Below are 17,435 nucleotides of genomic sequence, written 5' to 3' on the forward strand. Positions count from 1 at the left end.
GTACCACCGGATTCCTCGCTGAAGAATATGCCTTGGAGGAAAATGCAGAAACATTGCAGGACATAGTATCGGGTTCCACATCTTCATATCTAATTGAAAACCCTAAGCCTCCATCTCCATCAGAGGACCTGAAGCTCTTCACTGATGAAGTCAACTGTTTGGCTACCTCTTTAGGTATCCAGATTAACAAACCTCCTAAATCTTCTCCTGATCCCATTTTTGGGCCAATTGATGCTGACACTTCGCATTCTATCCTCCTAACACTTAACTCTGCTTTAATGGCAATTGTCAAAGCTTGCTGTGGAGAACTTGCATTGTTGCCACGTACTTCTAGGAAGATGGAAGTTTTTTACAAGGTTCAAACTGGGAATAATCAGTTCCTTCTGCATCATCCTACACCTAACTTTGTTATAGTTGAAGCTGCTCAGTCCTGTTCAAATAACAAAATCCTTTGGGCTCTTCCTGACAGAGAAGGCAGAAAGTTAGATGCCCTTGGGTGCTGTATATACTTAACATCTACATTACATTTAAAAATTGCAAATTACCAGGCCTGAATGGCCTGTTATAATTTGTTTTTATGGGAAAAGATGGCACTTTTTCTTGAGTTCATCCCACAAGTCTAAAGGGATATTGCTTTGGATTACTGCAAGGAGGCCTGTCACCTTTCCAAACAGCTCCTCCATATGTCTTGCAATGCCACTGACTGTATGGTTCGTTCAATGTCTGCTGCGGTAACTCTGCCCCAGTATGCGTGGATGCATTCAACTACCTTAGCACCTGGAACAAGAATAGAGAACTTGCCTATTGATGGCCAGGCTCTTTTTGGAGAAAGCACAGACAAGACAATGGAAAGGATACAAAAACTGAGAACGATGGTGAGATCTATGACCTCCCAGCAACCTGTGGGGTATTCTCTCTTTTTTTAAAAAAAAAAGAATTTTTAATTAAGAAATAAACCAAAGGAAACTGAAACTGAACAGAACACTATAGAGACAATATAAAGCAAATTATAATGAAAAACATCAATATTCTAATTAATTAATTACATCAGTAAAGAAATCAAGAACAAGACAAAGACAAAGAAATTTCAGACTCTTAAACAGCTATAAAATCTACATGCCGTATCATCCTAAGATTTGCAAAATTACATATCAAAAACACTATAAATCAAATCAAGAAAATGGGAACAGAGTTTGACCATAACGAATATTATAATTTATAAAAGGTTCACAGACAGACATGAATGATTCAGTAGATATACCATGTACATAAGCCAAGACTTTCGAAATGGAAGCATAATCCCACATTTTCAAAAACCAATCATTTAAGGAGGGAATTTCTGAAATATGCCAGTTAGAAGCATATATAATCCTAGCCACTGTAATCCTCTATAATAAGATGGTTAGGTGTGCGTCCGTGCCTTAGAAGGCTGGTGTCTGCGTCCGTGTCTCCCTTGGCTGTTCTGGGCATGCGCGGAGCACATGCCCAGAACACGCCGAGGGAGACACGACCACCAGCACCAGGTGGCCATGTTGGGCGGTTGTTTGCCCGGCCGCGGAAAGGCCAGAAGCGGCCGCTGTGAAGCCGGGAAAGCCCCGTGAAGCCGGGGAAGCCAGGGAAGAGGTGGCGGGGGAAGCTGGCCGAGGCGGCGGCAGAGCCATGGCCGAGGCCTGGCCGCGCCGCCGAAGCCGGGCAGGGGGAAGAGGCGGCGGGGGAAGCTGGCCGAGGTGGCAGCGCCACTGAAACCGGGCGGGGGAGAGACCTTGGGGCCCTTGCCCAGCCGGGGAGACCAGCCGCGGCATGGAGGCTGGCAGCGGCAGAAGGGGGAATGGCGGGGGCCCCGGAGCGCACAACTCTACTAGCGCCCGTTATTTAACAGGCCTCAAATCACTAGTCATATATAAAAACAATTCGTTTAATTTGGCAGGACTGGTCTTGTGGTAGCAAGCATGACTTGTCCCCATAGCTAAGCAGGGTCTGCCCTGGTTGCATATGAATGGGAGACTTGATGTGTGAGCACTGCAAGATATTCCCCTCAGGATGAAGCCGCTCTGGGAAGAGCAGAAAGTTCCAGGTTCCCTCCCTGGCATCTCCAAGATAGGGCTGAGAGAGAGATTCCTGCCTGCAACCTTGGAGAAGCCACAGCCAGTCAGTGTAGACAATACTGAGCTAGATAGACCAATGGTCTGACTCAGTATATGGCAGTTTCCTATATCCCTTCCTATTCCTATTCTGTAAGAAAGGGAATCTTAACACCTATGATTTGTTCAGTTTTCATATGAATTTGTTTCCAAAACTGTTGAGCTTTACCACAACTCCACCACATATGGTAAAATGAACCTAAATGTGAATTACATTTCCAACATTTCTTATGGGGTATTCTCGAGGGGTAACAAATCCTCCCACTCTTCTGCTACATCATCTCATCCTTCCAACTACTTTCAACCAACCAACCATTCCTTTTGTCCTTCAGGACCTCCCAATTTCGAGAAAGATAGTACTAATTCAGAAAATCATAACAATCAATCTAAACCATCAACCAGCAAGCACTCATGACTCCTTCACTTATGCAACATGCCTGAGACCCTATCTGAATGCGTGGGAGAATATCACCTCAGACCAATGGGTCCTAACTATTATTTGCATAGGATACACAATAGAATTTTATTTATTTATTTTATTTTATTAGACTTCTATACCCCCTGATTTCTAGGGATCTTCAATTTGACCCTCGAGGCAGTATTTATCCCACTGGAATGCATTACCGTTCTTCACAACTTCACCATGTTATGTCTAACCCATCCGGCACAAACTACCTGTACAATTCAACACCTACTGGGCATCATGGTCTCCACTGCAGCCATGCTGCCATACACTCAAGCACACATGCAGATTCTTCAGTGGTCATTCATCGATACCTTTGACCACCATCGACAATCTCAGTCAGTGATCCTCATCATACCTGTCCATTTACGTCGAGCCATAAAGTGGTGGACTGCCCTGTGCAACTCCTAAGGGTCCATGAGCTTCTGTTCCCTCACACCTTCAACTTGCACCACTACTGACACTTCTCTATTAGGTTGGGGTGCTCTTCTGGGCACCTTATGTGTCCCAGGTTCATGGTCTCCAAGGGACAAGTGCCGCCACATACATTATTTGGAGCTACTCATGATCCTCAGAGCTCTGCAACATCTAGGTCCACATATACGCCACACAGTAGTCCAAATTCAAACTGACAACACCATGGCGAAGGCATATGGTAGAACGGGCTCTTGCCTTCTATTGTCCCTGGTCCTCCATTTCTGGGAGTAGGCCATTCAGTGGCACCTCACACTTTCAGCAATTCATATATATGGGAAGAACAATGTACTAGCAGACTCCCTGAGTCAGAATTCTGCCTATGTTCATGAGTGGACTCTAACCCCAGAATCTCTCTTCATGCTGGTGGGGCACTCCATCCATCAACATGTTTGCTTCCCAGCACAATGCATAGTGCTGGAGGTACTGCTCCAGAGCAGGGATAGGTCATGTTTTTGATGGGAGATGCATTCACCCATCACTGGGGCTGCAACTTCCTGTACATGTTCCCATCAATCTCACTCCTCCTGAAAGTCTTCCAAAAGATACAGGAAGATGGAGTGTCTTGCATCCTCATCACTCATTTGTGGCCTCGGAGACATTGGTTCTCATACTTACTCCACCTCTCCCACCACTCATATGTACGCCTTCCACTCACGAGGACTCTTCCTTCTCTACATCGCAGAGACCGAGATCAGCCTCATCTATGCAGCCTGAAACAGTGTGGAGAATCTTGAATGTTGGTCAGGATTGATAACACCTGTGCTCCTCAGTTCACATAAACCTTCAACAAGGTGCTCCTATTCAGCTAAGTGGCACAGATTTTCTTCCCACACCCAAGCGGATGGCATAGACCTGACACAGGCTCCTCAGCCTTACGTTCTGTCCTATCTCCTTGAATTGAAGCAGTCTGGACTTTCCATAGCCCCTATATGTGTCCATCTCATGGCTGGCTTGCTCCTCTGGCTACGTTGCTGTGGTCTCACCCTCTCAGGTCAGAGCATTCCTGAAAGGTTTAGGTAACCTCCATCTGGACATGCCAAATGTCTCTCCCCCTTGGGAACCCCTTGCCACGTGTGACCTGCATCTCCTAATCATCATCATCATCTCCTCACATAGAAGATAGTTTTTCTAGTTGTGCCCACAGGCTGGGTGAACTGAGAGCCCTCTGTTCAGGCTCCCCTTACTCGTCTTCCATAAGGACAAAGTTGTTTTGCGTCCCAATTTGAAATGCTTTCCCAAGATCGTTTCCTCATTTCATCATTCTCAACAGTTGTTGCTCCATATTTTTTTTTAATCCTAACCCCTCTTAAGATGCTGAATGGAAATTGCATTCATTGAATGTGCATCGGGCCTTGGCCTTCAACATAAAGCGTACTGCCTCATTCCACACCACTAATTTTCTTTTCCTCACCTACGGAGACGCAAAGCCAGCCAATCATGGCTGCCATGCTTTTGCACAATCCATTTTTAGATGAATCATGGCCACTATCAAGCTAGGCTATTAACTTGCTAATAAACAGCTGCCACAGGCCTTTTGGGCGCATTCTACATGTGCCTTAGCTGTTTCAGTGACGTTCGACCGAGCCATTCCAGGAGAGGAGAGCTGGTCTTGTGGTAGCAAGCATGACTTGTCCCCTTAGCTAAGCAGGGTCTGCCCTGGTTGCATCTGAATGGGAGACTTGATGTGTGAGCACTGTAAGATATTCCCCTCGGGATGGAGCTGCTCTGGGAAGAGCAGAAGGTTTCAAGTTCCCTCCCTGGCTTCTCCAAGATAGGGCTGAGAGAGATTCCTGCCTGCAACCTTGGAGAAGCCACTGCCAGTCAGTGTAGACAATACTGAGCTAGATGGACCAAGGGTCTGACTCAGTATATGGCAGCTTCCTATATTCATATGTTCCCCTTGACTCTGTTTGCCAGGCAGCTTCCACATGGTTCATATTTGTGAAGCATTATACATTGGATGCTAAAGCATGACAGGACACACTGCTTTTGGCCAGGTAATTCATCTTCTCCTGATGCATGTGCCTTCTTCACCTGCACCCTCCACCAGGGAAGCTAGCTTGGCATGTGCCCATTTTGTGTGAGGTACAGTGACTACACTGAAGAATGGCAGGTTGCTTACCTGTAACAGTAGTTCTTCTGGTGGTCAACTGTGCCTTCACACTCTTCCTTCCCTCTGCAGGTGAGCACTGCATTTTTTGCTGGGCAGACTCCTGAATTGAAAGAGAGGGATAGCCTTTCTCTCATCTAGCCTGGGGCGTGGGGCTACCACCAACATGTAACGGAATGTTCCCTACTGGGGCTACTGTGTGCATGTGAAGCCTATTTTGTTTGAAGGTACAGTTGACCACCAAAAGAACTACCATTACAGGTAAGCAACCTGCCGTTATCCAGACTTCAGGATTATGCATTAATACCAACATTAATAAATTATATTCTTGATAAAGAGGATGAATATATGTAATCAATAAGTTGTATATATTCAGTGTTTTAATTGGGAACAACTGATAGATTCTATAAACTAAACATTTGGAGTATGTTCAGAATTTAAAGTATGTGATTATGTAGATATTTGAAACAGGTTTTATTTAAGAACAATGATAAAACACTAAATGCAGTAGAATCCCCATCATCCAGATCACAGGTCCTTTTTCAGAAGGAGGAAGTCTGTCAATTTTTATGAAGATGTCTTACTGCACTAACTTGAGAGCTGTATAATCTTTACTTGAGTATTTGCTATAAAGCTAATAGATCAACTTTCATGTTTTTAGGTTGGTACAGACAGTGCAATATTATTCCTTACAGCAAAGATGTGGACTTGGGGATTTTTATTCAAGACTACAAGACAGATATTATCCCAGCATTTCAGAAGGCAGGGTTACCACTAAAGCACAAGTTTGGCAAGGTTGGTGGATAGTATACACATGCTTGTCTTTAGTACTTTGCCCCTCTTGGGTCACCCCTGCTTTCAAAGTGTCTTTAATACAAATTTACCACAAAGTTCTACAGGGAGAATGTTTTGTACCCTAGTCCTCACAGGATGTGTGTACACACATGCATGCACACTACAGAAGCCCTATTCAGACATTATGTTGTTCTCGTGTATAGGTGTCTGTACACTTGCACATGTCTTTCTGTGAATGACTGTGTGGGGTTCATTTTTAAAGTGAATCTGGGTACTGGCCCCTCAAATGCATTATACAGATAGGAAGTGTACTGCTGTACCTGTATTCAACATAACATGTGGATCTGCGTACAGATCTTTATCTGTGGACACTGTACCCTCATTGTACAAGTGTTGAACAGAACATGTGAATAAGGCTACCGCGTTTTCAACATTCTGTTGCACTGTAGCATGCTAAGAAATGGAATTCGCTACGGGGCCTTAGGGATAGGAGTGGACTTGCTTTTGGTTTAGCTGTCACCCCACTGATGTTCCTGAGTATACATCCTCACTTCTCCCCATATCAGTCCATTTCTCTTCACTCCCAACAGGGAAATGTACAGTGCTTCACATGGAAACATAGTTGCTCTGAAGGAAAAACCTACCTTCCGTCCAGATGCTTAGTGTCCCAGCCCCCACTGACAGGGATCCTTTTACATGTGTGCATCTGTTATCAGTGTTGTGGATTTTGTTAGTATAGAATTCTGTGCTCAGCTTGTGCCTGAATAGTCTCATCTGAAAGGAGTACTGGTGAGTGTTGATGCTGGGTGTCTCAACAAATACAATGGCATGAGCATTCTTATATACAAACACTAGAGAGAAGGAAATGTTTTTTAACATGTTCATGCTTGTATATGTTCGTGCTTGTATATGTTTTCTGTAGAATGGATTCCCTTTCAATATTATCTTGACCTGGCAGGAGCCACTTTCCTTGGGTTCCTTGCACAGCTCTGCTGTAATGTTTAAAGGCCTGCAGCCACCTGGACAGACCAGTTGTGCAGTTTCTTTATGCACAATTGCTGCCCAACTGAGATTGGGGGCAACCGTTTTGTGTGAAGCTGCTGTGCAATTAGCCCTGCCCATTGGTTGTGGGCCTTTAAGCATCACATTAGCACCATGGGATGGACCCAAGGAAAAACTGGTCTCATTGTGTTAAATGTAATGTTTAAAGGGGACAGGAGTTGAGCTGAATTTCCCATCTGGTAGGTGGGCTCATGATTGCAGCTGCAAAGGCAAGCACTAGGAACTGGAAATGAATTTAGTTTCCTGTGTAATAATCCAATTCATGATGGTTTTGTCTATGTGCATTTGAGTATAAAAGTGTCCGCAAAGTATATTGGCAAATGAATCCCATCTATAGCTATAGCAATAGCACTTACATTTATATACCGCTCTATAGCTGGAAGCTCTCTAAGCGGTTTACAATGATTAGCATATTGCCCCCCAACATTCTGGGTACTCATTTTACCGACCTCGGAAGGATGGAAGGCTGAGTCAACCTTGAGCCAACCTTGAGCCCCTGGTCAGGATCAAACTTGTAACCTTCTGGTTACAGGGCGGCAGTTTTACCACTGTGCCACCAGGGGCTGTGGCCAACTTAGAAACATCCGGCTATTACCATTTGAGAGACAAAATGTACTAGTGAGTTTTGAGGTCCTATCTAGAAACATCCATGTCTTGGGATACAAACCTCAAAAGGCAAATGGAAAATATCCATTGGATGTTTTGGAAAATATCATCAAAGCCTGAAAATCATGGGCATTATAGTTTTGATCAACCTGGGAAAGGATGTAAAGGAACTGAATAAGATATACTATCCAAAATTCCTCTTATGCGAGTGCAGTGACTTTCCACTTGCAATTAATCTCAATGGCCATTAACCAAGATTGACAGGAACAGGCATACTCTGTTCTCCATTCTACTTAAGACTGAGATGTGTGTGTCTCATATTCACTGGATAATGGAAACATCAGTGGTAACTTGCATCTCTGAATAGGCTACCCTAATAACACCTCAGCTGCAGCTTCCATATCACCTCAAGTGCATTGTTTTTCAGTTGAGTTGTTGATTCACACATGCAGCCATGAGCTTGGTGCTGGAGAAATCAAGTGACGAATATGTGTATGTGAATTAGCCTTTAAAGTTGCTTGTTATTTGCGGTGTGTGTGTGTGTGTGTGTGTGTGTGTGAGACTTATTCTGTTCATTTGGTTCTTGCATCTCTGCATATCTTCAAATCCACTAGAGTCTTTTCTCTCAAACTGGGACAGAGGATACATGTGCAAAGGTGACAAATTCAGATGTAGCATTCAATATTTTTGTTCATTGAGGTGTCTTTTTGTCTTGCTTATAGGTGGAAGACAGCTTGGAGCTCTCCTTTCAGGGAGAAGATGATGTGAAACTTGATATTTTTTTCTTCTATGAAGAGGACAACCATGTGTGGAATGGAGGAACTCAGGCCAAATCGGGCAAGAAATTCAAGTATGATTTGGGCTCAGTGTCTGGGGGGAGAAAATGAGCTACCTTACACATCGTAAGATGAGATGCTCCTAGCAAGGAGCACAGAGCAGCTGTCTTGGTGGAGGGAGCATAACAAGTAATAGCCCACCAGGCATCAAGCAATAGCATCTTCTGCAGTTGGTTTTCCAAACTGTTTTGGGGAACCCTGAGATCCCATAGAGGTACCTCAGGGGCTCCTCATTGAGAAGATCAGCAATGGTGGGCAGGTTTTCTCTGAAAGATATTGGATGGAAGTCATTTATTTTCTCTGTTTGAAGAAAAAAGAACATGTGCTCTTTTTCAAGCAAGCTGCTCTGATGCCCTGCCATTTCTTTGTACATGGGGCCTTGCCTGTTTCCTCTACAAGTTGGTGAGTCAGTGCTGGTGAGATGAGGAATAGTCCCCCCATGACAACCTGCTGGAATAGAACAGCTGCACTGTCTGCGGATGCTTGGAAGAGCTGGAAGCATCTAGCAGATTGCATGTTTCCAGGCTGTGGAGGGAAAATGTATCTTCCTTTCTGCTAGTTGTTGAATGTCATGTCTAAACAGAACAGTCACTGTACAAACCTTGAAGCAATTCTTTGTTTATTTTGTATCCCTTTCTTCCTCCCAGAACTCAGGGGTGGCGTTCGGGGTGTGTGTGTGTGGGGGGGTTATCCCATGTTACCTTCACAACAAACCTGTGCCTTAGCTTTGTCGAACGAACAAATACTTTTATTACAGTCCTTGACCAGTGTACAACTTAGTCTGACAGATGGTGACTGCCCAAGTCACTCAGTAAGCTTCTTGGAAAAGCAAGGATTTGATCATAAGTTGTCTTAGTCCAAGTGTAGCACACTATCTATAACACCACACTGGCTGTAATGCCATACCATTTTTCCCCTCTAATGCTGGAATCAAGCTTGCCCTCATAAATACAAATGATATTCCCCAGGAATTCTTAATTATCTTGGAAGGGTCAATAATGTTGACCTGTCACTGCCTGAGAATGGATGGTCTTCTACTGCTATCAGGATTCCAGGGGCAGCATGTTATTACTATTTACTACTACTATTTATATACTGCTTTTCAACAAAAATTTCCAAAGTAGTTTACATTAAATGAGAGAGCGAGACAGAATACATAAGGTGGCTTCCTGTCCCCAAAGGGCTCACAACATAAAAATATTTCTGCCCAAATCTTAAGAATGCTGTTGAACCTGATGTGACTGATCAGATTTGAAGCCCGTGATAAAACTTGACACAGAGCCTTGTTTTCATTCCTGAGATTATTGGTTTATCCTGGAAGAAGAATGTTGTTCAGAGGTGTGTAGTTATTGGTGCAATTTATAGCAATTATATAGTTCAAAAATGTCTTCAGAATCAGGTTACAGAATTCGGCTTCATGAATCTCAGCTTTCTGTCCTTTTTAAACAAAAAGCCAATTTCTAGCCCTTATGATTTTGAAAAGGTACTTAGAAGTATGTTGACAATTCCAGTGAAATGTCAGAGTTGTTGAATGACATTTCCAGTGTTCAGAGGCCATGACTTCATTGCTGTGTATAGTTCCTTTTCTATTCCTATAGTTAGCAGAAGCACAATATTTTCCCCCAAAGTGACAGAAATAATGGGAAATGGTTTGATTTGCATAACTTATCGCTTTGCAGAAATCAGCCTTGCTTGTTGCAAAATTTTGGCTGTTGATGCAGGTTTCTTTAATGCACACACAGTGCTGTCTGTATGCAATTATTCCAGATAGCATCTTAAGAAGTTGTGCTCCATTGCATGGCAAGGCTTTTTTTTTTTAACTGCATTGTGTTAACCCTTCTGTCCTTTTATGTTACACAGGTACCTGTTTTCCAAATTCACACTTTGTTGGACCGAGTTCATAGAACTCAGGGTACGAGTACCATGTGAAACCCTCCAGTACATTGAAGCCAACTATGGAAAAGACTGGAAGATACCTGTGAAGGCATGGGACTGGAAGACCTCGCCACCCAATGTACAGCCCAATGGGATCTGGCCCATTGATGAATGGGAAGAAGTCATTCAACTCTACTGACCTATCTATAAGACACAAACACCTAGGACAGGGATGTCAAACTCCCAGATCGCAGGCCAGATCTGGCCCATGGAGCTCCACTGTCCGGCCCCCAAGCCATATCCCCTGTCTTCCCTCTCACCAGCCCTGCTGCTGCAGCCTCCGAGCAGGGGCCAGAAAGCCAATCACCATCACGGCTGAGAAGCAGCCATCATCCAGCCCCTGTCTTTCCCCTGCTGAGCAGGGGCCAGGAAGTCACGGCCAAGAAGAGGCCATAATCTATCTCTTGCCTTTCCTCTGCCAGCCGCCCCATCCCCTGTCTTTCCCCCAACAGCCCATTGCCACCCCACCACAGGGGGAAGACAGGCTGGATGATGGCTGCTAGAGGTGTGTACAAACAGAGGTACACGTAGGTAATTTTGGAGCCTGAACCTAAAGGCCTTTGGTGGGCCCCCGCTGCAAGTTAAGCATCATTTTTAACACATAGGTTCTTGAGGGCACAAACCACACCACCCCGGACAGACTAAAGGCAGTTTGGGGGCCCCCAGGGGGTGTGGAGGCCCTAGACCTTGACCCCGAAGTCCAGGGGTAAGAGTACATCTGTGTACAAAACACATTTTATGTTCTGTTCTGAGTTTGGAACAGAACCCAAACCACCAGGCAGAAAAGTTCTGTCAGAACAACTGGCTGAGCTGCTTGCTGCAATAGAACTCCATTCTGACCCAGAATGTTTCGTCATTCCAGGTGGTCGGTGGGGGGCCTGAAGGTGAGAGGAACCTAGGGAGGGAAGGGGGTGGGCGGGTGAGTGAGTAGGTGGGTGAATGAGTAAGTGAAGGGGTGAGAGAGTTTGTATCCCCTGTCTTCCCCCTTGCCAACCTTGCTGCTGCCACTGCTGAGCAGGAGCCAGGAAGCCATAGCCAAGAAGCAGCCATTAGAGCTGTGCAGAACATTCAGAGGGTGGAACACTCTGACTTGGAATAGGCTGTTCCGCGTCCAGAATAGAATGCCCTTTAAATAAAAGGCATGTTCCAGGCTCAGAACAACCCTATTCTGACCTGGAACATTCTGTTGTTTCAGGGGCCAGTGGGGGCCTGAGGACAGTGCAGGAGGGGGCCCGAGAGGTACCTTTAAAAGTTGCTACTAGCTGTAGTACAAGAAGTGGCCTACCTCCCAATTGAGTTTGACACCCCTGGCCGAGAATGTATTTGGGACTGCTGTTTCACCTGCCCCTCACTCAGAAGCGGTTTTTAGTCTTGAGATGCTTTCTTCATTTTGCTAAGAAGTTCCTATAAAGGATGTATTAACTGTTGTGTTGGGGCATTTTGTTGTCAGTATAACACAAAAATTGGTGTGTTTCAAATTTTCATACCAAGGACAATTTTCTAAAGCTGAGGACAGAGGCACATGAAAGAAAAACTATACAAAAGAACCAACGAAGGGGAAATGTTACACTAGGCAGCCATTTTGAAACTCTGTTGTTGAGACAGCTCGCCAAAGTCAAGAATAATCTCCACCTATCCATAAGCCTAAGCAAAAATGAAGGGTACTTTGCCAAGTACTGCTCATAAGGATATGCACGAACGGGTTTGTGCACTCCTGGGAGGTGGGGGGTGGGTTACCTTTTTAAGGAGCAGGGAGGGTGCCCATGCCCCCCCCCGGCACTCTTGCAAAAACACTGGCACGGGGCTGCTGCATACTTACTTGCAGCCCCGGTCAGCTGGGAATGGTACAACCTTTTAAAAGGAAGTTAAGACACATTTGTTCACCCAAACTTTTAATTGGACTCCGAGTTTTTACCATTGTGTTAAATTTTAAATCTTAAATTATTTTAATATTTTGATTTTGTTTAAATGTGTACTGTTTAATTGTAAACCGCCCAGAGACAGGTTTTGGGCAGTATATAAATATGTTAAATAAAATTTAAAAAATAACTGATCCTGGAATATTTTTTCTTAAAGTAAGTTGGCCATCATGCAACTACATAAATTGGCGCATGTGCAGGCTAGGCGTCAGCTTGGGCACTGCTGCCTCAGTTCTTTCCATAAAGATGAGCTTTCAACTCTTGATATAGTATAAGAAACCTGGGGGTGGGGAGCAGGCCTTGTCCTTTCTTCCAGCCACCATCATTTATTGGGTTGTCTCTCTCCAATGGTGTTTCTGCCTTTTCACCTCTTAACAATGTCAGGTGAAAGTTTTCTAGCCTCTCCATGTATTTTCTTTAGGGAAGAAAAATAAATTGGGAGAAATAGGAAACAATTTAGAACACTGAAGTAGGCGATTGTGACTGTGTCATTGAAAAGGCACAAAACAGAAAAACCCTCCTGTGGATGAGCTGTTATGACTCTTTCCCCCTGCCCTGTTCACTGGAGGCTTGCTGGCCAGTTAATTGCTTGGCTAGGTATGTAGGTGACACCTTACATAAGAGAGCCAGCGTGGTGTAGTGGTTAGAGTGCCGGACTAGGACCGGGGAGACCCAAGTTCATATCCCCATTCAGCCATGATACTAGCTGGGTGACTCTGGGCCAGTCACTTCTCTCTCAGCCTCACCTACTTCACAGGATTGTTGTGAGGAGAAACCTAAGTATGTAGTACACCACTCTGGGCTCTTTGGAGGAAGAAAGGGATATAAAATGTAAATAATAATAATCTAAGGCAATGAGGGCTAGTAATTCTTAAGAGGTGATAAGGCATACTAATGTGTCTTGGTTTTAAATACCTGCTTCTTCGTGCGAGTGATGATGAGAACTTGCTGTAATTAGCAAAGCAACCAGATTCTACATTTAAAGCCAAGTAGAAATAGATTACACAGATATTTGCTACTGATAAGCTCTAACCAAACTTTATTTGCAATAAGACAAAACTTGGCAACATTTATAAGACCTAACTTTGTTCTGATCTGCTAAAAGAACATTCAAACAAAAAGTGTCAGTAAAGCCTGGATATAAGATAATGTCTGGAGAAATAAGCTTATGTTGGATATCTCGATAATATTGACAGTACAAGAGTGCCTGCGCTGTCGTTTCGATCTCACCAGAGCCACAGGGACAGACACGCTCTTCGTAAGGAATTCCTTGGTACCTTCCTTCCAACACTGCAGTGCCCAAAGTGTTACAACGGGCCAATGTCAGAGTTCTACGATACTTTGGAGCTGTTACCTCTTTCAAATAGTTGGCAGGGGTAAAGCTCTTAATTTGATTGCCCAAATAAACATCAGCCGGGATGGAGCCCTGATCTGTTTGGCGCTTCATGTCATAGATCCTTTACCTTATTTTGAATCTGGCATTGTCATAGCCCAAAGATGACAATGCAGGGGGAGGGAAACCATAATAATATAACTTCTCCTCCACTCCTTTTCCCCACCTTGAATGGTGAACCATTGGAGCTGAGCTAGGCTAGAGACGAGGCTGGAAGCGAGGGGAGAAAGGAGTATAGAGGCAAGGCATGGTGAGATAAGAGGCCTGAAGGGAGGCTGTAAGTGATGCAAGGTGGGAAGTGAGACTGGCCTCTCCCCACCCCCACCTCGAAACTCTGCCTCGAGACTCCGCCTTGCCCTACCTCACCTCAAGGTCCTACCACTCCTTGTCCTGTCTCGTCTCGAGGCCCTACCTCGCCTCACTTCCAGCCTCCCACCTCACTGTGCCTCTCTCATCTCACCTGGTCTCCAGCCTCGCCTCGCCTTCAGCCTCACTCGCACCTTGTGTTACCTACAACCTCCCTTCGAGCTCCTCACCTCACCCCACCTTGTGTTAATGAGACTGTTCCAGAGTGCTCGCTAAACACTCAAATGGGGCGTTTTGGGCAAATGTGGGGAATCAGCTTAGCTCAAGAGAACAGTTCACTACAGAATAAACTTGTGCAAAGGCTTTGGTTTGGAAAATGGAGTCTGAAGTAAGATGCAAAAGAAAATTCAGATTTATTTGAGGGTTTTAGGGGTACAAGAAATGAAAAACAGGAGGATGTGAAGAGCAATAAAACTTGATTAGCAATATCAACTAGAGACTCACAAAGAGGCATTTTAGCTTAAAGGTCCGAACTGCAATCAGTTTAAGGCTTGCCAGAGAAAAGGACCTAGAGTGCAGATTTAGAGTTAGGAGGAAGAGGGGGAGATAATTAGTAATACCTTATTCCACTTCCATCGGTGTTTCTCTTACATGTGCAGGATAATGTTTAGAAAAAAGATGGCTGTTGGGAGACATGATAGAGGTCTATAAAATTATGCATGGTGTGGATAAAGTGGATTGAGAGAAATTCTTTCCTCTCTCACATAACACTAGAACCAGGGGTCATCCCATGAAATTGATTGCCATGAGATTTAGGACCAACAAATGGTGGTACTTTTTCACACAACACATAATCAACTTGTGGAAGTCTCTGCCATAAGATGATGACAACCAACAACCTGTATGGCTTTAAGAGGGGTTTAGATAACTTCATGGAGGAGAGGTCTATCAATGGCTACTAATTGGAGGGCCATAGGCCACCTCCAGCCTCAGAGGCAGGATGCTTCTGAATACCAGTTGCAGAGGAGTAACAGCAAGAGAGAGGCCATGCCCTCAACTCCTGCCTGTGGGATCCCAGCGGCATCTGGTGGGCCACTGTGTGAAACAGGATGTTGGATTAGATGGGCGAGCTGTGGGGGGGGGAGAGTGAGCCAGCGAGCTGCGGGGGGGGAGTGAGCCAGAGAGCTGGGGGGGGAGAGCGAGCCAGCGAGCTGCGGGGGGGGGGAGAGCGAGCCAGCGAGCTGCGGGGGGGAGAGCGAGCCAGCGAGAGCGCTGCAGGGGGATGCCACAGGCTCAGTGCACAACTGCACAGATGCTCTGTGCAGGATCAGCTAGTTATAGAATCGTACTGATTGATGACATACAGTGTAAGTAGTGTGAGTGAGGTTTTTAGACATGTCCAAACAGCTTGGACATATAATGTATTTCTAAAGAAATAAAAATAAAAAGCACAACACATGCTTCACAGACCTTCTGGGTTGCAAGTCAACTTGAGCATAGTGCATTCATAAACAAACAAACAATATATTGTTTGTTTCAGAAGCTTTTGTATATTTCTGCCATAAAACAAGCCACTTCTTGGACTTTTTGGATGGTTTTTCTTTTTTAAACCAACAATTTGTCCCATCCACTTCAATTTAAATATACATATTCCTCCCACCCTGCCCTACATCTCTGCTCAATACCGAAGCCCTTTGCCAAGTCATTCCAGGACAGGTGATCTCAATGCTGGGGCAGAAAGGGGGGTATTTTACCCTTTTTTTATGAAGGGAAAGGGCAGATTCTTCCATAGGGGGGAGGAATGATGGTCTAAGGCGGTGGCGGGGGGCTTCAGTTCCAGACATTTTTGTCATTTTCTGCCATGAAGCAAGCCACTTATAGGACTTTTTGGATGGGTTTTTTTCAATTAAAGGGGGGGGGATTAAAAACCAACAATTAGTCCAATCCACTTCAATTTAAATATACACATTCCTCCCACCGTGCCCTATATCTATGCTCAGTACCAAAGTCCTTATGGCAAGCCAATCCCTAAATATTCAAGGGTGGGTGGACATAACCACAAAAAGGAAATCACATCATATCTCCATTACTAAGGCTGGGCTGGGCTGGGGATCTGCAGAGAGCTCTGGTGCTGGACATTCTCTGCCTGCCAGCCTGCTTGCTTGCTTCTTTCCTGAGCTTCAGGCTTCAGTGAGGACTGCATGGAGGCCTCTCTGGAAGCCCCACCCAGCCACCCAGCCACCGTACTGCTGAGAGGCAGAGCTCTAGCAGTTGGCCTGGGAGCCTTTCAAGCTGCACACAGACAAAAAAGATTGGCTCCAGCTGGACTGCAGGGAAAGATAATTAGCTGGGATTGTGGGAGAGAGGAGGGCAGGCTGCACTGCATTGTGCCCAGAGCAAGGCCTGTGCAGGCACAGGGCTTGGGGCAGTTGCCCCAGTTGCACCTCCCTAAGGACGGTGCTGGCTAGAACGCTTTGCTGGCTTCATCAGGGACTTGTGTGCGGTGGCAGCAGCAGGTGCCTTGTTCACTCTCCACACCTCGAGCTGGCTTCAACCTCGACTGAGTCTGGACTCTGGAGAGGTGCAAGACAAGCCCCCTGCATGCACATAGCTGCCTGCCTGTGTGTGCCTCTGGTGCGCACCTTTTGCCTTGGAGCAGCAGCAATAACAGCTGCCTCCCTCCAGGCATTTTGGACTGATCTGGTGCATTATGAGGCTTCCCCGGGTGGATAAACTTGAAAGCCAAAGCAGGGCCAAATCCCTTTTATCCTGGGCCAGGGCAGCGGGGTGAGGCGAGGGGCGCCACTGTCCCTCTGCTTTTGGACATGACTCTCCTCTGCCCCGCTTTGACAGCTCTGGGGCTCGGTGATGGGGAGGGGTCTGCAATGCCTAGTGGGAGGGGCTCAGCCTCCTTTCTTCCCCAGATGCAAAAAGTGGGAGACTTGTGAGGTGATGCAGCGGCGGGAGGAAAGAAACCAGAAGTGGAGAACCTTTTCTTCTCCCATGTGCGTGCCAAGCCCCGCTATTAAGAGCACACACTGCCGTCCCTCTGGGGAGCTGCTCCTCTAGCACTCTAAGCCTGACTCACTGGAGCAGGGTGGGGATAATAAAGGAGCATATTGCCCTTTGATTGTGAAGTGCGGGATCGAGGGAAGTGGGGCACATGGCAGGCATTGAATTGCTTCCCTTCTCCAGGGACACTTTCAGTTGCTTGGGTGCTGCCTCTGTCTTTGGAGCCTTGGAGAGATGGATGGTGAAAGTCGAGTTGGAGGGAGACGTGTTTCTTCCAACCCAAAATTTCCTGTCCCCTGCTGGAATTGTTTTAGCTTCAAAGTGGTCAGACAGAGGAGGAGCACTTCGAAAGTTATTGCCAGGGAGAGGCCACCCTTTTA

The 17,435-nt window shown here is 45.6% G+C and overlaps 1 protein-coding gene across 3 annotated transcripts in view; it reads left to right on the forward strand.

Moving 5' to 3' along the window:
* Positions 1 to 12,474, forward strand: part of FKTN (fukutin) — a 32,689-nt gene extending 20,215 nt beyond the window's left edge. For all 3 annotated transcript variants that reach the window (XM_053296064.1, XM_053296066.1, XM_053296065.1), the window contains exons 8-10: positions 5,853 to 5,986; positions 8,377 to 8,504; positions 10,351 to 12,474. In XM_053296064.1, coding sequence (XP_053152039.1) covers positions 5,853 to 5,986; positions 8,377 to 8,504; positions 10,351 to 10,564 — 476 coding nt within the window. In that variant the 3' untranslated portion in view covers positions 10,565 to 12,474. The remainder of the gene's footprint in view (positions 1 to 5,852; positions 5,987 to 8,376; positions 8,505 to 10,350) is intronic.
* The last annotated feature ends 4,961 nt before the right edge of the window (positions 12,475 to 17,435 follow it).

This window comes from Hemicordylus capensis, chromosome 2 (genome assembly GCF_027244095.1).
Source record: "Hemicordylus capensis ecotype Gifberg chromosome 2, rHemCap1.1.pri, whole genome shotgun sequence".
Lineage (NCBI taxonomy): Eukaryota > Metazoa > Chordata > Lepidosauria > Squamata > Cordylidae > Hemicordylus > Hemicordylus capensis.